Here is a 23,790-nt window from a genome sequence, read left to right on the forward strand (position 1 = left end):
TCACTAACGTGTATTTATTACATGGAGGGGGTGTGTCACTAACATGGATTTATTACATGGAGGGGGTGTGTCACTAACGTGGATTTATTACATGGAGGAGGTGTGTCACTAACGTGTATTTATTACATGGAGGGGGTGTGTCACTAACGTGGATTTATTACATGGAGGAGGTGTGTCACTAACGTGGATTTATTACATGGAGGGGGTGTGTCACTAACGTGGATTTTTTACGTGTAGCGGGTGTGTCACGAAGCTAACTTGAGGAAGTAGCATGGTGTCACAAAGCAGCTCCCTTTTTTTCTAAAAGCTGTTCCTTTTCTCAACGATCCTGTGTCCTTGGTCTTTTTCAGAGGAGTCATAAAACCCTCCCAGCTCCGAAGTGACTAATTTGGTACAGAGGTTAGATTTTAGGTTAGATTAGATTCCCTACAGTATGGAAACAGGCCTTTCACCTCAACAAATCCATACTGACCCTCCGAAGGGTAATGTGCCCAGACCCATTCCCCTAGCCAATATTAACCCCGACTAATACACCTAACACTATTGGCAATTTAGTTTGGTCAATTCACTTGATCTGCACCCCTTTTGGATTGTGGGAGGAAACCAGCGTACCCAGAGGAAACCCACACAGACACGGGGAGAATGTGGAAACTCCACAGACAGTTGCCTGAGGCAGGAATCAAACCTGGGTCGCTGGTGCTGTGAGGCAGCATTGCTAACCACTGAGCCGCCATGTGTTGAGAGGCCTTTTGTGATTAAGTAAACAGATGAGACTTCAGGCCAAAGTGGTCATGTTTTAGAAGTGACCTGCAGAATGAAAGGGGAGTGGTCAGCTCTCTATCTGAGCAATTCAGTCCAGAACTAGTTAAATAGTTCATCACTGAGCTGTGTGGAACCAGGTTGTTTAACTCTCTCTCCATCTGCTCTTTTAACTTCAACCTGTAAGCATTTATTCCATTTTTACTGTCTTTTAAGGAGTTTTGTTAATTCGGACTGCTGTGTATATTTGGAACAGCATAATTTAGTCTAGACTGGATAGACTGAGCTCTGTAGGGGTTCTTTATTCTGATCTGTGTTTCATTGTGCAATTTTGTGAATAAAGTTTTGTCTGTTTTAAAACCTGGAAGGCAACCTAGTGAATTTACTCCGATCATTTTCACTGTACACTTGCTGAAACAAATTGCAAAGTTATGGTCTGGGTTGCCTGCTTAAGAATGTTTTGAGTGGTCTGGCCTAGTCTATAACAGACTGGGGGCTCTTTGCGGGATTTTAAACAGTGAGTGTCTTTATTTCGGGTGCTGGTTCGGTTGGGGAGACAAAGCTTGGGATAGTAATGGCTCTTTCAGTCATCAAGTGTTTTCTGGATGTGGGTGCGGTGAGTTTGGAAGCTTTACAAAAGGTGAATAAGACTCAGCTACAGGAATGAGCAGACCAGCTGTGATTGGAACTGCATGGTCCTGTGCGAAATGGAGAGATAATTACTACAGTAGCTCAACATTTAAACTTGTCAGTGAAACCATCAGAATCTAGAGGGATGACAAGAATTCAATTGCAAATGAAGCAACTTGAGTTAGCGAGAGATAAGGAAAGGGCAGCAGAAATGAAACAGTTTGAGTTACGATTAAAAACAGAAGAGAAGGAAAAAAGTGAGAACAGCAAAACAGAGGGAAAAAGAGAGTTTGAACTTCAGACACTGACACTTAAAAGGGAAGTCAGTTTAAAAGGCTGGAGATAAAGACTGAAGGTAACTTTAGTGAGGACGTAGTGCGAACTCGTGTGGAAGAGTAAAGAGTTAAAACAGCCAGATTAGCAGCTGACATGGCTAATGATTCTGAGCTGGTCCATAAAGCTCAGTCCATGAGGGACAGAAATTGGGGGAAAGAGAAATCCTCATGTGGAAAGGGAGAGGTAAATCTCAGGGAAGATCATAAGGATAATTTACCACAGGGTTAAAACAAAACCCTTGAGGGGGATAAAGAAGTTAAAAAAAGCTCCAGTGTTTTCATTGTAATAAAGTGGGTCACACAAAATCATAGTGTTGGTGGGCTAGGAGAAAGCCAGATGTAGGAAAACCAGACAAGCCTGGGAGTTTTGTTGGACCAGTAACAAAAGGCGCAAGGGAAGTTAGACAACTGCCTCAGATGTTCAGAGGCTGGTTGAGGAGGAAGTGGCAGATCTGTTTAAAAAAAATACACAAGTTTATTCACATAGGCCAGGAGTAATAGGTAAGGAGGTTACAATATTAAGGGACACAGGATCCTCTCAGTCTGTAATGCTGAAGGATGAGGAGATATTTACTCCTGAGGGACTATTGCCAGAAAAAGGTACTAGTAACAGGAATTCATGGCGAGTGAGTCCAGAGCAGAGAATTTGTGGTAGGAGTACTGGACAAACTCTCAGCTCCAGGAATATAATTTGTCCTTGCAAATGATATAGCCGATTCATCGATAGGCATGCTGCCTACTCTAGTTGAAAAGCCACTGGCGACATAGGCAACTGCTATGGCTTCGCTGGCTACATCTTTGGGAAGTGCACCCAACTCCAGCTCCTTGAAAACTGTGTTAGGGAATTGGAGCTGGAGCTGGATGAACTATGGATCATTTGGGAGGCTGAGGGGGTAACTGAGAGGAGTTACTGGGAGTTGGTCACTCCTGAGGCTCAGGACAAGGATAGATGGGTTAGAGTTAGGGGGAGGAAAGGGGACAGACAGACAGTGCAGAGATCCCCTGTGGACATTCCCCTCAGCAATAAGTATACCGTTTTGGATACTGCTGGGGGGGATGGCCTACCAGAGGAAAGCCATAGCAGTCAGTTCTCTGGCACTGAGCCTGACACTGTGGCAAAGAAGGGAAGGGGGCAGAATAGAAAAGTACTCGTGGTAGGGGACTGGATAGTTAGGGGAATCGACAGGAGACTTTGTGGTCAGGATCGGGATTCCCGAAGGTATGTTGCCTCCCTGGTGCCAGGGTCCGGGACGTCTCCGATCGAGTGTATAAGGTTCTAAAAGGGGAGGGCGAACAGCCAGAAATTGTGTTACATATTGGCACTAATGATATAGCCAGGAAAAGGATTGAAGATATAAAAAGTGATTTCAGGGAGTTAGGATGGAAGCTGCAAAGCAGGACGAACAGAGTAGTGTTCTCTAGTTTACTAGCGGTGCCACGAGATAGCGAGGCGAGGAACAGGGAGCAGGCACAGCTTAACACGTGGCTGCACAGCTGGTGTAGGAGGGAAGGCTTCAGATATGTAGATAATTGGGATGCCTTCTGGGGAAGGTGGGACCTGTACAAGAAGGACGGGTTGCATCTGAACTGGAAGGGAACCAATGTCCTGGGTGGAAGGTTTGCTCGAGTAGTTTGAGAGGGTTTAAACCAGTATGGCAGGGGGGGTGGCAACCTGGGCTATATACCGGAGGTGAGAGTTGATGTAGATGAGGCAATAGCAAGAGGTAGACCAGCTAGTGGGAAGGATTTTCCTGGCAAAGAACCAAGGGATCAGTTAAAGTATGTTTGCTTTAACGCAAGGAGTATCAGGAATAAAAGTGACGAGCTTAGAGCATGGATCAGTACCTGGTGCTATGATGTTGTGGCCATAACAGAGACGTGGGTTTCTCAGGGGCAGGAATGGTTGCTGGATGTTCCAGGGTTTAGACATTTAAAAAGAATAGGGGGGGGGGGAAAAAGAAGAGGGGGTGTAGCACACTAATCAGAGAGGGTATCACAGCTACAGAAGCTTCCATTGTCGAGGAAGATCTGCCTACCGAGTCAGTATGGGTGGAAATTAGGAACAGCAAGGGAGCAGTCACCTCGTTAGGGGTTTATTACAGGCCCCCCAATAGCAGCAGGGAGATGGAAGAAAGCATAGGTCGGCAGGTTTTGGAAAAGTGTGGACGTAGTAGGGTTGTTGTAATGGGTGACTTTAACTTTCCCAATATTGATTGGAACCTCCTTCGAGGAGAAAATTTGAATGGAGCTGTTTTTGTAAGGTGTGTTCAGGAGGGTTTCCTAACTCAGTATGTTGACAGGCCGACGAGGGGAGAGGCCATTCTAGACTTGGTGCTCAGAAATGAGCCGGGGCAGGTATCAGATCTTGTGGTGGGAGAGCATTTTGGTGATAGTGACCACAACTGCCTTACATTCTACACAGCTATGGAGAAGGAGAGGATTAGGCAAAATGGGAGGATATTTAATTGGGGAAGAGGAAAGTATGATGCGATTAGACATGAGTTAGGAAGCATGGATTGGTAACGGCACTATAGACATGTGGAAACTGTTTAAGGAACAGTTGTTGCAAGTGATGAATAAATATATCCCTCTGAAGTGGTAAGATAAAGGAACTTTGGATGACGAGAGCGGTGGAGCTTCTCGTCAAAAGGAAAAAGGTAGCTTACATAAGGTGGAGGAAGCTAGGGTCAAGCTCAGCTCTACAGGATTGGAAAAAGGTAGCTTACATAAGGTGGAGAAAGCTAGGGTCAAGCTCAGCTCTACAGGATTACAGGCAGGTGAGGAAGGAGCTCAAAAATGGTTTGAGAAGAGCCAGGAGGGGGCAGGAGAAAGGCTTGGCAGAACGGATTAGGGAGAACACAAACGCATTTTACACTTATGTGAGGAATAAGAGAATGGTCAAAGAAAGAGTAGGGCCGATCAGGGATAATATAGGGAATTTGTGTGTGGAGTCTGAGGAGGTAGGGGAAGCCCTAAATGAGTTTTTTGCTTCTGCCTTTACGAAAGAAACGAACTTTATAGAGAATGAAACCTTTGAAGAGCAGGTGTGCATGCTGGAATGGATAGAGATAGAGGAAGCTGATGTGCTGAAAATTTTGTCAAACATTAAGGTTGACAAGTCGCCAGGTCCGGACCAGATTTGTCCTCGGCTGCTTTGGGAAATGAGAAATATAATTGCTTCGCCACTTGCGAAGATCTTTTCATCCTCGCTCTCCACTGGAGTCGTACCTGAGGACTGGAGAGAGGCAAATGTAATTCCTCTCTTCAAGAAAGGAAATAGGGAAATCCCCGGCAATTACAGACCAGTAAGTCTCACGTCTGTCGTCTGCAAGGTGTTAGAAAGGATTCTGAGGGATAGGATTTATGACCAACTGGAAGAGCATGGCTTGATTAAATGCAGTCAACATGGCTTTGTGAGGGGCAGGTCATGCCTCACAAACCTTATCGAGTTCTTTGAGGATGTGACTAGAAACGTTGATGAGAGTCGAGCTGTGGATGTGGTGTATCTGGACTTCAGCAAGGCATTTGATAAGGTTCCCCATGGTAGGCTCATTCAGAAGGTCAGGAGGAATGGGATACAGGGGAACTTAGCTGTCTGGATACAGAATTGGCTGGCCAACAGAAGACAGCGAGTGGTAGTAGAAGGAAAATATTCTGCCTGGAAGTCAGTGGTGAGTGGTGTTCCACAGGGCTCTGTCCTTGGGCCTCTATTGTTTGTAATTTTTATTAATGACTTAGATGAAGGGATTGAAGGATGGGTCAGCCAGTTTGCAGATGACACAGAGGTTAGAGGTGTCGTTGACAGTATAGAGGGCTGTTGTAGGCTGCAGGAGGACATTGACAGGATGCAAAGATGGGCTGAGAGGTGGCAGATGGAGTTCAACCTGGATAAATGCGAGGTGATGCATTTTGGAAGGTTGAATTTGAAAGCTGAGTACAGGATTAAGGATAGGATTCTTGGCAGTGTGGAGGAACGGAGGGATCTTGGGGTGCAGATACATAGATCCCTTAAAATGGCCACCCAAGTGGTCAGAGTTGTTAAGAAATCATATGGTGTTTTGGCTTTCATTAACAGGGGGATTGAGTTTAAGAGTCGTGAGATCTTGTTGCAGCTCTATAAAACTTTGGTTAGACCGCACTTGGAATATTGCGTCCAGTTCTGGTCGCCCTATTATAGGAAAGATGTGGATGCTTTGGAGAGGGTTCAGAGGAGGTTTACCAGGATGCTGCCTGGACTGGAGGGCTTATCTTATGGGGAGAGATTGACTGAGCTCGGACGTTTTTCATTAGAGAAAAGGAGGAGGAGAGGGGACATAATTGAGGTAAACAAGATAATGAGAGGCATAGATAGAGTCGACAGCCAGAGACTATTTCCCAGGGCAGAAATGACTAACATGAGGGGTCATAGCTTTAAGCTGGTTGGAGGAAAGTATAGAGGGGATGTCAGAGGCGGGTTCTTTACACAGAGAGTTGTGAGAGCATGGAATGCGTTGCCAGCAGCAGTTGTGGAGGCAGGATCATTGGGGACATTTAAGAGACTCCTGGACATGCACATGGTCACAGAAATTTGAAGGTGTATACATGAGGATCAGTGGTCAGCACAACATCATGGGCTGAAGGGCCTGTTCTGTGCTGTACTGTTCTATGTTCTATGTTCTATTTTCTATGCAACTGAAGAAATGAAGGATATTTATCCAGGAATTTTCTCAGATTGTGTGATCACAACATCACAGAGTAACACATTGAAGCAGCAGAGATAAATAGGCACAGATATGGAAGCTGACATAGTTTTATCAGGGACTTTTATTGATCAGATAAGTGGGACAGAGCAGGTGGAACTAGGTAATGTCTTAATGAGGAAGTGGAGACCATACACATTCAAGCAGATGAGAAATGGGCAGAGATTCATCAAATTGTTTTGCCAGTAGGTGTAGAAAGGAGGTGCTGAGTGTGGCGCATGAGCTACCACTTGGAGATCATGTAGGGGTGCAGAAAACACAGGCTAAACTGCAAAGATATTTTTACTGGCCTGGACTACCCAAGAATGTAGTTGAATTTTGCCAGGTGTGTTACACATGTCAGCTAATTGGAAAACCACAGGCAGTAATAAAACTTGCACCTTTAATACCTATTTCAGCATTTGAGAAACCATTCACAAGAGTCTTGATTAACTGCACAGGTCCCCTACCTCAAACAAAAAGTGGGAATAAGTAATTCTTAACAATAAAGGATGTGTCGACTAGATTTCCAGAGGTAATCCCATTACACATCACAGCTAAAAGGGTTGTCAAAGAATTACTTAAATTTTTTACTAGATACAGACTACCAGTAGAGATCCAGTCAGGTCAAGGATCAAACTTCATATCCAAACAATTCAAGGAGGTTATGGATAACTTGGGAATAATGCAATTCAAACCTACTGCGTTCCAGAATCGCAGGGAGCGCTAGAGAGATGGCATCAAACACTAAACGTCATGTTGAGGGCTTATGGTCAGGATTATCCAGATGAGTGGAATAAGGGAGTTCCGTTTGTACTTTTTGCGAACAGTGATGCACAAAATGAATTGACCAAATTCAGTCCACTTAAATTAATTTTTGGGCATGAAGTAAGAGGACCATTAAAATTGATTAAGGAGAAATTAATAATTCAGAATTCAGAGACCACCCATTTGGACTACGTGTCAAATTTTAGAGAACGATTAAATAGAGCTGGAGGGTTAGCTTGATAGCATTTAAAAGTATCACACCATACAATGAAACAGGAAGCAGATAAGAAATCACAAATTCACAATTGTGCAATTGGGGAGAAGGTATTGGTGTTACTCCCAGTCACAGGTGAGCCTTTAAAAGCAAGGTTTCGTGGATCTTATCAAATCGAGAGGAAATTGAGTGAGACGAACTACTTGTTAAGGATTCCAGACAGGAAGGAATCTCACAGAGTGTGTTATATGAATATGCTCAAAAGGTATTTTGATAGGGAAGGGAAGCAAGAGGAGAAGGTGTTAATGATGACAGCACAGAAGGAAGAACCACGTTCAGAGGATTCTGAATTGGACATTCCTCAAATCAAATTGGGCAATGGGGAAGTTGTCAAAAATTGGGATAAATTATTAAGTTACCTTCCTCAAGAAAATCGAAGCAACCTCAAGGAGTTATCATCATCATATGGGGAGATATGTGGAAATAAACTGGGAAATACTAATCTAATTGTGTATGATGTAAATATAGGAGATGTTGTTCTGATTAAGCAACATCCTTATGGGCATAACCCTCTAAAGTTAGCCCAGGTTCAGAAGGAGATAGAGCGCATGCTCCAAGATGGCTTAATCGAAGTGAGTTACAGTGACTGGAGCTCACCCATAGTCATGGTGCCAAAGCTAGATGGTACCCAATGGTTATGTGAGGACTATTGCAGAGTCAACGCCTTTACAAAGACTGATGCATATTTAATTCCATGGTTGGAAGACTGTGTCAAAAAAGTGGGACAAGCAACTTACATTTCTAAGTTTGACTTGCTCAGGGGCTACTGGCAAGTACCTCTGTCAGAGAGAGCAAAGACATTTTCAGCTTTCGAAACGCTAAATGGACTATATCAGTTCAAAGTCATGCCATTTGCTATGAAAAGTGCTTCAGCCACATTTCAGAGACTGACTAATAAGATCAGTGAAGGATTACCCAACTGTCACTGGATTCTCAATCTTCATTATTTCAGTGAAATGTTTAGTGTCTTCTTCTGTGTGGGTAGATATAAGGTAATGATTTAACTTCTCTACCATTTCTCCACTTGAAACCCCGGGCAACATTATCCTCATACATTCATCGTTGTGAGGTCAGGGCAAATGGGATACTTCCTTGATGAGGTCACCTGGAATTCAGCAGCAGGGAGGTTACACCAAACATATATAAATAGGAACCTGCTCAGCCATGCTGTAACATCACAGCTGGTCTGCTTGTGTTTGGAATTCTGCATTTTCCTTCTTTCCATGGCTAACTACAAACTATCCACCTGACTGTAAATATACGATGAACCTGGCTCCACCGCTTTCAGAGGCAGATGGTTCCAAAGTCCTACAACTGTTGGAGAAAATAAATCCCCACATATCTGCCCTAGAAGGGTGAGCCCTTGTTCTCAACCAGTGCCCCCGAGTACTGGGTTCACCCACAAGAGGAAAATATTCTTTTCACATCCACCTTTGTCAAGGCCATTCAAAATAGAACATAAACCAGTCCCGAACAGGAACAGGCCCTTCGGTCCACCATGTCTGTGGTGACCATGATACCATTCTAAACTAATGCCTGCATGTATCTCGCTATTTCCTGCCTGTTCATGGGTCTGTCGAAATGCATCTTAAACATTGTTGTCGTATCTACTTCTACCATTTCCCCTGGCAGCAGGTACCAGGCACCTATCACCCTCTGTGTAAAAAAACTTTCCTCACACATTTCTTTTAAACTCCTTCTCTCAGTTTAAACCTGTGCTCCCTAGTATTTGATATTTCCAACCTGGGAAAAAGAATGACTATCCACCCTATGCACACCACTCAGAATTTTATATGGTTCTATCAGGTTGTCCTTCAGCCTCCAACACTCTTGTGAAAACAATCCAATTTTGTCCAATCTCTCTTGATAGCTAAGACACTCCAATCCAAGCAAGATCCTGGTAAACCTCTTCTGTACCCTCTTCAAATTCTCCACATCCTTCCTGTAGTGTGCCAACCAGAACTGCACACAATGCTCCAAACATGGCCTGACTAAAGTCTTGTATAGCTGCAACGTGACTTGCCAACTTTTATACCCAACGCCCCAGTTGGCGAAGGCAGGTATGCCACACACCTTCTTTACCACCTTATCCACATGCGTTGTCACTTTCAGGGAGCCATAGACTTGCGCCCTAAGATCCCTCTGTATATCAGTGCTCCTAAGGGTCCTATCATTTACTCTATACTTTCCTGTTACATTTGACCTCCCACAATGCATCAGCTCACAGTTGTGCAGATTAAATTCCATTTGCCATTTCTCCGCCCAACTTTCCAAATAATCTACATCCTGTCGTATCCTTTGACAACACTCCTCACTATCCACAATTCCATCAATTTTTTTGTGTCGTCTGCAAACTTACTAATCAGATCCAATCATTTTCACCCAATCATTTTATATATATATATATAATATATATATTACAAACAACAGGTGTCCCAGCACTGATCCTTGTGGAATACTAGTGGTCACAGACTTCCAGTCAGAAAAGCAACCCTCCACAACTACCTTCTGTTTTCTATGACCCAGCCAATTTTGTGCCCAACTGACCACCTCACCATGGATTCCATGTGCCTTAATTTTTGTGGATATTGTCAAATGCTGGGATAAATCCCATCAAGCCCTGGCGACATAACTACCTTCAGGTTTTTCAAGACATCTAATGCCTCGTCCTTCTTAATATCAACATAGCCCTGAATGTCAACACACCCTTTACTAATTTTACTATCAGCCATGTTCTTCTCCTTGGTGACTACTGATACAAAACATTCAATAAGGATCTCACTCATTTCTTCTGGCCCCACCCATAAATTCCCACTTTTGGCCTTGAGTGGAGCTGCCCTTTCCCTAGTTACCCTTTTGTGCCTAATGTACATGTAAAATGCCCGGGGAGTCTCCTTAATCCTACATCTCAAGGACATTTCATGGCCCCTTCTAGCAATCCTGATCTCTTGTTTAATTTCTTTCCTGCTTCCTTTCTATTCCTCAAGGGTCTTGTCTGATTTCAGTTTCCTAAACCTGACTTTCCTAATCCTTTGCCTTTTTGACTAAACTTACAATATCTCTTGTCATCCAGGGTTCCTGAAACTTCCCTTCCTCATCTTTCATCCTCACAGGAACATGCTGGTCTTGAAGTCTGTTCAGCCGACCTATAAAAGACTCCCACAAACAACCGCCCCAAATTTAATTTCTGCCTAATTGCTGTTGTAATTTGCCTTCCCCGAGTTTAGTTCTTTCACCCGAGAACCAGACTTATCCTTATCTATAACATACGGAATTATGATCATTATTCTCAATATACCCCCTCCACTGAAATTTCAATTACCCAATACAAGTTTAGTAGGTCCCTTCCCTTGTTTGACTGTTGACATGCTGTAGTAAAAAGTGAGGTCTGCAGATGCTGGAGATCAGAGCTGAAAATGTGTTGCTGGTTAAAGTGCAGCAGGTTAGGCAGCATCCAAGGAACAGGCTGTTTCAAGAATCCCCCCTGGACTCACCCAACAAATTCTGGCCAACTTAAGCCCCTGGCACTAAGGGAGTCCCAGTCAATATGGGGGAAGTTAAAGCCACCCATTACAATAACCCTGTTGTTTTTACATCTTTCCATGAGCTGCTTACATAGTTGTTCCTCTATCTCCCGCAGCCTTTGGTATAACCCCATCAAGGTGATTGCACTTTTCTTGTTCCTGGAATCTACCGCGATAACCTCACTGGATGAGCCCTTCAGTATATCCTCCCTCAGTACTGCTCTGACATTCTCCCTAATCAGTAATGCAACTCCCCCACCCTTTTTATATCTCACTCTATCGCATCTGAAACATCGAAACTCTGGAACATTGAGGTGCCTGTTCTTCACTTAACCAAGGCTCTGTACTGGCTACCACATTGTAGAGGAAAAATTGAGGTCTGCAGATGCTGGAGATCAGAGCTGAAAATGTGTTGCTGGTTAAAGCGCAGCAGGCCAGGCAGCATCCAAGGAACAGGAAATTCGACGTTTCGGGTATAAGCCCTTCATCAGGAATGCCCGAAACGAAGAATTTCCTGTTCCTTGCGCTTTAACCAGCAACACATTTTCAGCTACCACATTGTAGACCCATGTACTAATCCAGGTTCGAAGCTCATCTGTCTTACCTACTATAATCCTTGCATTAAAATAAATACACTTCAGACCACCAGTCCCACCGTGTTCATTAACCTGGCCCTGCCTGTTCTTCCTATTTTGAAGACTTGACTTAATGTTGACTTCAGTCACTTCACTTGTTGACTGACTGTTTTGGTTCCTACCCTCTGCCACACTAATTTAACCTTCCCAAGTGGCATCAGAAAACCTCCCTGCCAGGGTATTGGTGCCCCTACAGTTTAGGTGTATTCCGTCCTTCTAATTCAGGTCCCTCCTGCCCTGAAAGACATCCCAATAATCCAGATACCAGAATCCCTCCCTCCTGCACCCAGCTCTTTAGCCACATATTTAACTATTCTGTCTATTCCTGACCTCACTGACTGGTGGCACAGGAAGTAATCCTGAGATTACAACCCTAGAGGTTCTGTTTTTCAACTTCCTACTTCACTCCCTGAACTCCCTTTGCAGGACCTCATCTCTCTTCCCGCTGATGCCATTAGAACTAAGGTGGACTACAATCTCTGGCTGTTCACCCTCACCCTTCAGAATATTCTGTGCTTGCTCAAAGACATCCTCAACCCTGACAGCAGGGAGGCAACACACCACCCTGGAGTCTCACTCATTGTCACAGGAATGCCCTGACTATACATCCCCCAGACTGATCTTATACACTTCAATCAAGTCACCCCTCCCTGGGAGAATTAATTGCTGCTAATGGAGACCATTAGCGACTGACAATGGGTTGTACGTGGTAGCAGCCCATGTGATGACAATGCCTGGTATGTAACGGTTGCGGTAAGGACCTGGGAAAGTGCTCAGGCCTTACAATTATCAAACTCAATACTGAGTCCAGAGGTTGCAGGGTTCTCAAATGGAAAATGAGATGCTGGGCTTCTTTCGGGAACGCTGCAGCAGAGATAGAGATGTTGGCTCAGGAACACGGGGTGTTGAAATGTTAGGCCACCAGAAGCTCAGGGTCATTGCGGTGGAGAGAATGTAGATGTTTTGCGAAGCGGTCACCCAGTCTGTGCTTTGTCTCCCTAGTGGTGAGTAGACCACACTGTGAGCAGCAAATGCAGTCGACTGCATTGTGGGAAGGGCAGGTAAAGCACTGCTTCACCTGGAAGATGTGTGTTTAGGCCCTTGGATACTGAAGAGGGAGGAGGTAAATTGCCTGGGATTACACCTTTGCTGATTGCAGGGGATGGTGCCGTGATGCTGTGGGGAGGTGTCAGGATTGGAGCAAGGGTGGACCAGTGTGTCCCAGATGGAACGGTCCCTGTGGAAAGCTGACAAAAAACGGGGAGGGGAATATGTGTCGGGTGGTGGCATCTTGCAGGAGGTGGTGGAAATGGCAGGTAATGTCCCTCTGGATGTGGATGCTGATGGGATGGTAGGTAAGGACAAGGGGGGACACTATCGCTGTTGTGGGAGATAGGCAGGGGGTAAGGGCAGAGATACTGGAGATGGGTCGGTTGAGGAAGGAGGTGGACATTTCGGAGGCTCCTTGTTGAAGCTGGCCTCATTGGAACAGATGCAACAGAGATGGAGGAACCGGGAGAATGGAATAGAGCCTTTCCAGGCAACTGGGTGTGAGGGTGTATAGTCCAGGCAGCTGTGGGAGTCGGTTGGTTTTTAGTGGATATTGGTGGCTAGACTATCCCCAGAAATGGAAACAGGGATGTCGAGGAAGGGAAGGGAGGAATCAGAGATGGACCAGGTGAAGGTGAGACAGGGATAGAAATTGGAAGCGAAATCGATGAATTTTTCCAATTTCAGAGAAGAGAGGGAAGCAGCACCACTGTTCCCATTGGTATACCGGAGAAAGAGTTGCAGGTGGGGGCTGGAACACGACGGACAAAGAATGTTCCATGTATCCCTCAAAGAGAAGGGCATAACTGGGGCCCATGCGGGAACCCATGGCCAGCCCTTTGATCTGGAGAAGGTGAAGAATTAAAAGAGAAGTTGTTTAGGGTGGGAATGAGCTCGGCCAAGCGGATGAGGGTGGTGGTGGATGGGACAGATCAGACCTTTTTTCCGGGGAGAAGCAGAGAGCCCTGAGACCAGCCTGATGGGGAATGGTCATGTAAAGGGATTGCACATTCATGGTGAAGAGGAGGCAGCTGGGACCTGCAAACTGGAAATTCTGAAACTGATTCTTGCATCAGAGGAATGGCGGATGTAAGTGGGAAGGGATTGGACAAGGAGAGAAATAATCAAGTTGAAGTAGAAAGAGATGAGTTCTATGGGGCAGGAGCAGGTAGAAACAATGGGTCTGCCTGGGCAGTCCTGTTTGTGTATTTTGAGAAGGAGGAAGAAGAGAGCTGTGCAAGGTTGGGGGACTATCAGCTTGGAGGCAGTGGTGAGGAGGGTACTAGATGAAATGAGGAAAGTGAGCATTGTGGACACAATAGCCTGATGTTCCATGGTGGGGTTATGGTCCAGGGGAAGGTAGGAGGGGGTATCTGAGAGCTGGCGCTCAGCTTTCATAATATAGAGGTCAGTACACCAGGCGGCAACAGCATCACCCTTGGCAGCAGACTTAATAACAAAGTCAGGGTTACATCTGAGAGTACGGAGTGCAATCAGTTCAGAGGGAGACGAGTTTGAATGGATGAGGGGCAGAGAAATAGAGGTGACCAATATCATGTTGACTGTTCTTGATGAACCGATAGAGTGTAGGCAAATGGCCAGAGGGAGATTGTTGGAGGTTGGTGAAGGGGTCTATGTGACGGGAGAGAACTCTTGTCCAAAGGAATGGCTTCAAAGATGAAGGTGGCTGGAGGAAAGCTCAACATCATATAGTGTCCGAAATGGGTTTTGTTTTGTGGGGAAGGATTGATGATGGTTAAAACTAAGACCTTTGCTGAGTACAGTATTCAGCATCAGACAATGGAAAGTCAGAAGGGATTGCCATCAGGTTCCATGGTGAATGTAATTCCACCAAGTTGCTCTCCTCCTGATTTACAGCACAGGTTATGCTAGAACTGGAGAGAACTTGAGTTTGACCACAGCAGGAGTATTGTGCACAATTTTGGTCAACACCCCACAGGGTTAGAAAGTATCTAAGAGAAAACACAGAGGAAATTTATCAGGGTGTTGCTAGGAGGGGAGAATTTTATCCAGGAGGAAAGATGTTGGAAAGGCTGAGGTTGTTTTGCTTGGGACACAGGAGGAATTTAAAATAATGCAGGGCTAAATAGATTGGATTAGATGAATGTACAACTAGGTAAATAAGAAGACATAGATTTAAAGTAATTGGCAGAATGAACAGAGGGTCACTGAAGGGAAATTATTTTGTCCAGACGGCAATGAAGATCAGGAACCCTGTCTGAAAGGACTGTCGAGATGAAAACACTTATCACATTTTAAAAACATGTGTGTATGGACCTGAAGTGCTACAAAGGTATCAACCGAGTACAGGAACAAAGCTGGATATCTGCCTGGTGACTGGCAATGAGAGTCCAGACACAATGACCTCCCCTTGTGCTGTAAATGTTCTGTTAGCACACCACAGTGAACAGCTTTCAAGGTTAACTTGGACTGGGAGGGGTGGGTAAATCCTCTTCATAATTTTAAAATACCCTATTAAGACACCCGAAGCACACCATTTTACCAGAGGATATGAATCTTACTCCTCAACCTTTCCTCAGAACTGAAAGACTTGATGTCCATAAACACTGCTGACACTAGAATTTTCTATCAGAAAGAAGTCATTCTGAGCATCATGTGAGAGTCAGCTGACTGGTACAATCATCCATTTTCCTACTCTCCCATTGTCCTTGTTACATGTGCTTCAAATATTAACTCATTTTCATTTCCAAAAGCACAACATTTTGTCTCCACCTCTTGCTGTGGTCAATCATTTCATACTCCAATAATCCTTTGTGTAAAGATACTTCTAAGCTTTCCTCTTCAACAGCAACTTACCCCTTAAATCGTGCATTTAATTTTGTACACATCCCAACAACAGCTTAACAACAAGGATTGCAATAAAATCGATGCTGGTATTTCTTTTGGACACTGAGACACAGGAGGGGAAAGTAAGGAAGGTGACTGAAAGATTGGTCAGGGAGCATTTTAAAAGCAGAGACAGAGGCAAAGGGAGGCATCTACAGATGTTTGGACTGAGGCCAGTGGTTGAGTAATTGATACAATGTAGAAACTTCTCTTCAATATTAGAAACCATCTTATTAAATCTGCCTTCCCCATCCTGCTGTTTGGGAACAGTCCCAGTATCATCTGGTAAAAACAAACTGAACCTGCTTACAACAATCAAGATGCAGCAAAGCTACATTCATGCAGACATTTGAACCTCAGGGGTTAATAATCAAACTGTCTTAGAACCGGTTTTCTTGGACAAACTGGAAAACAGCAGAGTACAGTGAAGGATGGATTATGTTTCTTCCAAATATCTGAGTATTATCTGCAAGGAATGTCATTACAGGCAACTGAACTCCTGCGAGAAAGTGAGGACTGCAGATGCTGGAGATCAGAGATGAAAAGTATGAGGCTGGAAAAGCACAGCAGGTCAGGCAACATCCGAGGAGCAGGAGAATTGACGTTTCAAGCATAAGCCCTTCTTCAGGAAACTGAAGAAGAGCTTATGCCCGAATCGTCGATTCTCCTGCTCCTCGGATGCTGCCTGGCCTACTGAGCTTTTCCAGCAACACACTTTTCAACTAAACTCCTGGGACAGTATTGACCATGTGTAATTAATGTACATTAGTGATTAATCAAATAAATATTGGCAGATGGATCAATTAACCACGATATAAAGTTAATGCTTAGGCAAATGGTCTCTCAATAAAAATGGCTTTTCCTAAAAGGATCTGAGAGCAGTTAAATCATGAGGTCTTATTTGTAAAATTTGTTGCTGAAGTTGTCAAACAAATGTGTGAAGAAGGATGGTTTTCCACTCTTAGATACAAGGCTCACAGGAAAGAAACACCCACAGAGACCACTTTGATCAACTATTCCATACACTTTAACATCAAGTGCTTTGTGCTTACACATGGTATATCTTTGTGAACTGTAGAAGGAAGGAGGTTGACCCAACAATTGATCCAGTACTACGTACCTCATCAGTTACTTTGAATCTCTTCAGCAAGGCAACGAATTTCTGTTTAAAGTTTGGTTGCTAAGTGGGGAGAAGAGAAAAGGAAAGGGTGTGAACTGAGGCTGTGATTGTCTGTAGGATATAGCAAGTAGGATATAGCTGGCTTGTAGACACTGTGGGCTTCAGTACCAAGGTTTGGCACCTCCAAGTGACAGGTCATAGGGAACACTTCACTTTTCTAATTTCAGCCAAGTCTCTCGACCACTGGGACTCAATAGTTGGGAAGAGTGGAGGGAGCCTCACCCACGTAAGGAGGGTTCAATACTGATTCACACCGCTTTGCTTGATCAAATACATTGATCCAGGGAGATCAAAAGAGTGGACATGCCCCAAATAGAGAAAGAGGGTTTTTTTTGCCGCTGGTACTAACAGAGATGATATTCCCCTGTTCCCTGAAACCTTTCAAGCTGTCCAGCTGTTCATGTGTACTGGATATACTGAATCCAGATGGAAGTTTCATGCATCCATTCACCATGCCTGAGCAGTGCAATGGGGAGAATCTGGAGATTTGCAATGGGTGACTGGTATAGATTGCTGGAGAGGGCGGTGATATCTTTGATCTTTGGACAGCACAGGTGAAAGTACTTCTCCCAATCTTTCCTCAGGACCAGGTCCACTCAGTGAACTTTGAAATGAGGAAAGTTTGGGAATATTTATTGTGGCCCAGGTGTGTGTGTGTGTGGTGCTGGATGTGGTGGACAGTTTGATGCTGATAGCTATGAGATGGTGGTGTGTGTGTGTGTGTGTGTGTGTGTGTGTGTGTCTGTAGAGATGTACAGCATGGAAACAGACTCCTCAGTCCAACCTGTCCATACCGACCAGATATTCCAACCCAATCTAGTCCCACCTGCCAGCACCTGGCCCATATCCCTCTAAACCCTTTCTATTCATATACCCTTCCAAATGCCTTTTAAATGTTGCAATTGTACCAGCCTCCACCACTTCCTCTGGCAGCTCATTCCATACACGTACCACCCTCTGTATGAAAAAGTTGCCCCTTAGGTCTCTTTTATATCTTTCCCTCTCACCCGAAACCTATGCCCTTTAGTTCTGGACTCCCCGACCCCAGGGAAAAGACTTTGTCTATTTATTCTATCCATGCCCCTCATAATTTTGTAAACCTCTATAAGGTCACCCCTCACCCTCCAACCCTCCAGGGAAAACAGCGCCAGCCTGTTCAACCTCTCCTTGTAGCTCATATCCTCCAACCCTGGTAATATCCTTGCAAATCTTTTCTGAACCCATTTCAAGTTTCACAACATCTTTCTGATAGGAAGGAGACCAGAATTAAATGCAATATTCCGACAGTGGCCTAACCAATGTCCTGTACAGCGACAACATGACCTCCCAACTCCTGTACTCAATACTCTGACCAATAAAGGAAAGCAGACCAATGCCTTCTTCACTATCCTATCTACCTGCGTCTCCACTTTCAAGGAGCTATGAACCTGCACTCCAAGGTCTCTTTGTTCAGCAACACTCCCTAGGACCTTACCATTAAGTGTATAAGTCCTGCTAAGATTTGCTTTCCCAAAATGCAGCACCTCGCATTTATCTGAATTAAACTCCATCTGCCACTTCTCAGCCCATTGGCCCATCTGGTCCAGATCCTGTTGTAATCTGAGGTAACCCTCTTCACTGTCCACCACATCTCCAATTTTGGTGTCATCTGCAAACTTACTATCTGTACCTCTTATGCTCGCATCCAAATCATTTATGTAAATGACAAAAGGACCCAGCACCGATCCTTGTGGCACTCCACTTGCCACTGGAACGTGAGTGGCATTGAACGGGTTGAGAGTTTGCAATCTCCCTTCATCCTGATGAGGTGGTGGTGGTGATGAATGGCCATCAGTGACTTGTTTTGGTGGCTTTTCTAGTACAAGCACTGAGCTACCTGTAAAGTGGAGACCAAGTGTGGGGTTGTATGTGATGAGGTGGGCTGGGCTGGCTGTGTGGGGAGGTAATGTGTATTTGTATGTTAAAGTGATCAAAAACTGACCTGACTTTTCTGTGTGCTCTCCCCTTCCTTTGCCTTCCTTCGTGGCCACCACATAAGGTCAGTTACTCAGGGTCTTTCTGCCTTTACTGCAGCACTTCCATAAACAATAGCCATATCTTGGGTTTCTCAGATTCCACTGCTCAGGTTTGATTGGCAGGCTAGTTTCCACATCCATAACCATCACCCTGACCTTGGTGGATCCAATGACGCCAGTCAAAGGCATGTGGGAATATTACACTGCGCAAGAGCCATTACCCAGGGAAGAAGACCAATTCCTGCCTTTCCTCATGCAAATTGATCACTGTTTCTTCCACTTTGTGGTGCTTTGGTGAAAATGATCCAGCTGTGAGTTACCTTTCCTTTTAGGGAATGTCTATCACAAAAGTTGACAGCTTCAGACTGAATGACATGTGCATAAATTTCTGATCAATGACCTGGCACAGCCCAAAACAAATAAGAGCAGAGTTATAGGTGACTCCATCCAAACCCAGAGCTGCCCATTCCCAGTGATTTACTAGCAGTGCAAGTCCAGCTTTAACTATCATTACCCGTGTCATTGAGGTAGTCCGGATCATTTTCCGTCGGGTCTTCTTGGTTTTTCTCAGCTCATCATCTTCATCATAAAGATCCTAAACACAAAACAATGTCATCCTTCCATACAATTACACGAAGTGTGCTGCATATCAATCGGTCATTTGGCCTCACCGGACCACGCTTGTCCAATATTTATATTACACTCAAACTTCCTCCCATCCTTCCTTACTTAAATCACTCAGTATAATCCTCTAGTCACTTGTCATTCATGTCTTGATCCACCTTCTCCTTAAATGCATCTACTCCTACCCTCAGCGGTGATAGTGAGTTGCACATTCTCATTCCTCTCTTGAGTAAAGAAAGGATTTTGAAGTTTTTTCACAAAATAAAATCTTCTGCAGGAGATTATTAGCCAACAGCTAAACATTCAGATCAAGGATGAGTTAAATCCTGAGGAAATGACAATATCAAAGTAATCCACACTTTCATCAATTACAGCACAGAAACACATACTCGTGTGTGCCCATGCCCACCTCTGAGAGTGATCTTATTAGGGTCTCCCTCCCTTTGCTCTTTACCATGTAAATATTCCCCCTTCAAGTACTTCTGCAATGCCTTTAGAAAATGATTGATAAATCTGCTTCCATTATCCTTACAGAGAATGTATATAGAAAGATTTCTCCCATGACCTCTGGTCATATTGCCAATTGTCTAAAGTCTGTTTCCGCTGGTTACAAACCCTTCTATCACTGAACACAATTTCTCCTTGCTTGTCTTGATGTTTAAAAGCAGAGGGTGATTAAACGAGTAATTGGGGGCAGGGGGTAGTCAATGCTGTTTCAAAAAACAAGTGACATTACAGAGAGTAAAGAAGCAATCAGGGATCCTACTTCAGGCATGGCAGCTCATGCCAAATATATAACAAGTGTGTTGCTTAAACCAGAACAGGGAAATAATTACCAGGTGAATAAATCATCGCTGCTGAGGGACCGGTTACAGTATACAGCCCAAATAAGACTTTGATAAACAAATACACAGAATGCAAGAATAAATTAAGTAAGCAGCGGGCACAAATTAAAACTGGAGAATACAAAATATTAGCCACTGTTGAGACATGGCTACAGGATGATCTACGGGAATAGTGCCAGAAGACTGGAGGATAGCAAATGTGGTCCCCTTGTTCAAGAAGGGGAGTAGGGATAGCACGAGTAACTATAGGCCAGTGAGTCTCACTTCTGTTGTGGGCAAAGTCTTAGAGAGAATTGTAAGGGATAGGATTTATGAACATCTGGATAGGAATAATGTGATCAAGGATAGTCAGCATGGTTTTGTGAAGGGCAGGTCGTGCCTCACAAACCTTATTGAGTTCTTTGAGAAGGTGACTAAGGAGGTGGACGAGGGTAAAGCAGTAGATGTGGTGTATATGGATTTTAGCAAGGTGTTCGATAAGGTTCCCCATGGTAGGCTAATGCAAAAACTACAGAGGTATGGCATTGAGGGTGAGTTGGAGATTTGGATTAGGAATTGGCTGGCTGGAAGGAGACAGAGGGTAGTAGTTGATGGAATAGGTTCATCTTGGAGTGCAGTTACTAGCGGTGTTCCACAAGGATCTGTTTTGGGACCATTGCTGTTTGTCATCTTTATAAATGATCTAGGAGAGGGGCTTGAAAGCTGGGTGAGCTAGTTTGCGGATGACACGAAAGTCGGTGGAGTTGTGGACAGCGAAGAAGGATGTGGCAGGTTACAGCGGGATATAGATAAGTTGCAGAGCTGGGCAGAAAGGTGGCAAATGGAGTTCAATGTAGCTAAGTGTGAAGTCATTCACTTTGGTAGGAGTAACAAGAAGATGGATTACTGGGCTAATGGTAGGCTACTTGGTAGTGTGGATGAGCAGAGGGATCTTGGAGTCCACGTACACAGATCTCTGAAAGTTGCCACCCAGGTAAATTGTGCTGTGAAGAAGGCATATGGCGTACTGGGCTTTATTGGTAGAGGAATTGAGTTTCGGAGTCCTGAGGTCATGTTGCAGTTGTATAAGACTCTGGTGCGGCCTCATCTGGAGTATTGTGTGCAGTTTTGGTCGCCATACTATAGGAAGGATGTGGAGGCATTGGAACGAGTGCAGAGGAGGTTTACCAGGATGTTGCCTGGCATGGTAGGAAGATCGTATGAGGAAAGGCTGAGGCACTTGGGGCTGTTCTCATTGGAGAAAAGAAGGTTTAGGGGAGATTTGATAGAGGTGTACAAGATGATTAGGGGTTTAGATAGGGTAGACACTGAGAATCTTTTTCTGTTAATGGAGTCAGCTGTTACTAGGGGACACAGCTTTAAATTAAGGGGTGGTAGGTATAGGACAGATGTTAGGGGTAGATTCTTTACTCGTCAAAGCACAGCAGGCCAGGCAGCATCTCAGGAATAGAGAATTCGACGTTTCGAGCATAAGCCCTTCATCAGGAATGGGCTTATGCTCGAAACGTCGAATTCTCTATTCCTGAGATGCTGCCTGGCCTGCTGTGCTTTGACCAGCAACACATTTGCAGCTGTGATCTCCAGCATCTGCAGACCTCATTTTTTACTCGTAGATTCTTTACTCAGCGGGTTGTGAGTTAATGGAATGCCCTGCCAGTAGCAGTGGTGAACTCTCCCTCTTTATGGTCATTTAAGCGGGCATTGGATAAGCATATGGAGGTTATTGGGCTAGTGTAGGTTAGGTAGACTTTGGTCGGCGCAACATCGAGGGCCGAAGGGCCTGTACTGCGCTGTATTTTTCTATGTTCTATGTTCTATGGTCAGGTTTGGGAACTAAATATACCACATCTAAGGTTCACAGGACTGACAGAGTAAACAGTGGAGGAGGTTCAGCAAATTTAAGAGATTTGAAATAAAATCACTTCAAATAAGGGAGATCCAGTGGAGACCTGTCAGTAAATAGTAGGCCCCTGAGGAGTGTTGTCAAACAGAGAGATCTAAGGGTGCAGATAAAGTGGAGTTACAGGTAGACAGGTGGTGAAGAAGGCATATGGCATGCTTGTGTTCATCGGTCAGAGTATTGAGTACAGGAGTTGAGATGTTATGTTACTGTTGTACAAGACATTGGTGAGGCCATATTCGGAATACTGAACACAATCTGATTGCCTTGCTATAGGAAAGATATTATTAAACCAGAAAGGGGGCAAAAAGATGCACCAAGACTTGACAGTTTGAGTTTTAAGGAGAGGCTGGATAGGCTGGGACATCACTGACTTGAGCATAACAGGCTGAGGAGTGACGTCCTGGAGATTTGTAAGATGAGGAGGAGCATGGATAGGGTGGATAGCCAAGGTCTTTTCACTGGGGTGGGGAGTCCTAAACTAGAGAACATAGATTTGAGGTGGGAGAGGCAAGATTTAAAAGGGACTTAAGGGTAACTTTTCACATAGAGGGTGGTGCGTATATGGAATAAGCTGCCAGAGGAAGTGGTATAGGCTGGTACAATAACAACATCTAAAAGGCATTGGGCACAAATACATGGATTAGAAAAGGTCTCGAGGAATATGGGTCAAATGCAGGCAAGTGGGAATGGTTCAGTTTGGGAAACTTGGTTTGCATGGATGAGTTGGACTGGAAGGTCTGTTTCTGTGCTGCATGACTCCACGCCTCGATAATTCTGCCGGTTATGGAAGGAGTTATGTACCAAGTGGTTGCCTCCTTTTCCAGAAAACTGGCTATGAATCAAGGTGGGATAATTTTAATGGAGCTACCCAGCACGAGGCAGGATGGGAGTCTGGTTGATCAACCCTGGTGTCCAAGCAGGGAAAGGAGTGAGACTAGGGGAGAGGAATCCCCTGCTCAGAAATCAGCCATAGCTGATACCTTTGGGAGCCTTTTATGAACAGGCAGGCAGCAGTTATCATGATGGAAAGGTGTTGTTTCCTGGAACTGGTTCCCTGGCTGAGACCCATGAGATTGTGATGAGAATGTTTCTCCACTGACAACACACATGCAACGAGAGAATTCTCCATACCTGGCTGGGAACTGCATCATCACTGCCTTCCTGCTCCGAGGAAAAACTGTCGTCTTCATCCTCAGAGTAATTATCAATGTCTGGAGAACGATCTGCAATAGGGTGAAGAAGATCTTCTTCAGAACAGAGCAAGAAATAAGCTGGTTATCACCTAATGCCCAATATAACAACAGGGTGACTGACAGGGAAGAAAGGGAAACTCCATCTGACATGTACAGCAGGTGCTGGGTCAGTTACTCTCCCTCAGTGCTGAGTGAATTACTCATTCTCAATGCTGGGTGAATTACTCTCTCTCAGTGCTGGGTCAATTACTCTCTCCCAGTGGTGGGTGACAAACTCCCTCTCAGTGCTGAGTGAATTACTCCCTCTCAGTGCTGGATAAATTACTCTCTCTCAGTGCTGGGTGAATTACTCCCTCTCAGTGCTGGGTGAATTGCTTCTCTCAGTGCTGGGTGATTTACTCCCTCTCAGTGTTGGGTGAATTACTCTCTCTCAGTGCAAGGTAAATTACATTCTCTCAGTACTGGATGA

General features: G+C 44.6%; 1 protein-coding gene across 6 annotated transcripts in view; it reads right to left on the reverse strand.

The window, feature by feature from the left end:
- The window catches only part of LOC132836138 (phosphofurin acidic cluster sorting protein 2-like), a 481,204-nt gene that overhangs the window by 145,551 nt on the left and 311,863 nt on the right, over positions 1–23,790 (reverse strand). For 5 of the 6 annotated variants that reach the window (XR_009647339.1, XR_009647338.1, XM_060855477.1 and 2 more), the window contains 3 exons: positions 23,260–23,351; positions 19,271–19,351; positions 16,682–16,741 (listed from right to left, as the gene is read on the reverse strand). Coding sequence is in view for 4 of the 6 variants with exons in the window: in XM_060855477.1 (XP_060711460.1) it covers positions 16,682–16,741; positions 19,271–19,351; positions 23,260–23,351 (233 nt within the window). In the remaining 2 variants the exon portion in view is untranslated. The remainder of the gene's footprint in view (positions 1–16,681; positions 16,742–19,270; positions 19,352–23,259; positions 23,352–23,790) is intronic. The other variant, XM_060855469.1, reaches the window with a different exon arrangement.

This window comes from Hemiscyllium ocellatum, chromosome 3, assembly GCF_020745735.1.
Source record: "Hemiscyllium ocellatum isolate sHemOce1 chromosome 3, sHemOce1.pat.X.cur, whole genome shotgun sequence".
NCBI lineage: Eukaryota > Metazoa > Chordata > Chondrichthyes > Orectolobiformes > Hemiscylliidae > Hemiscyllium > Hemiscyllium ocellatum.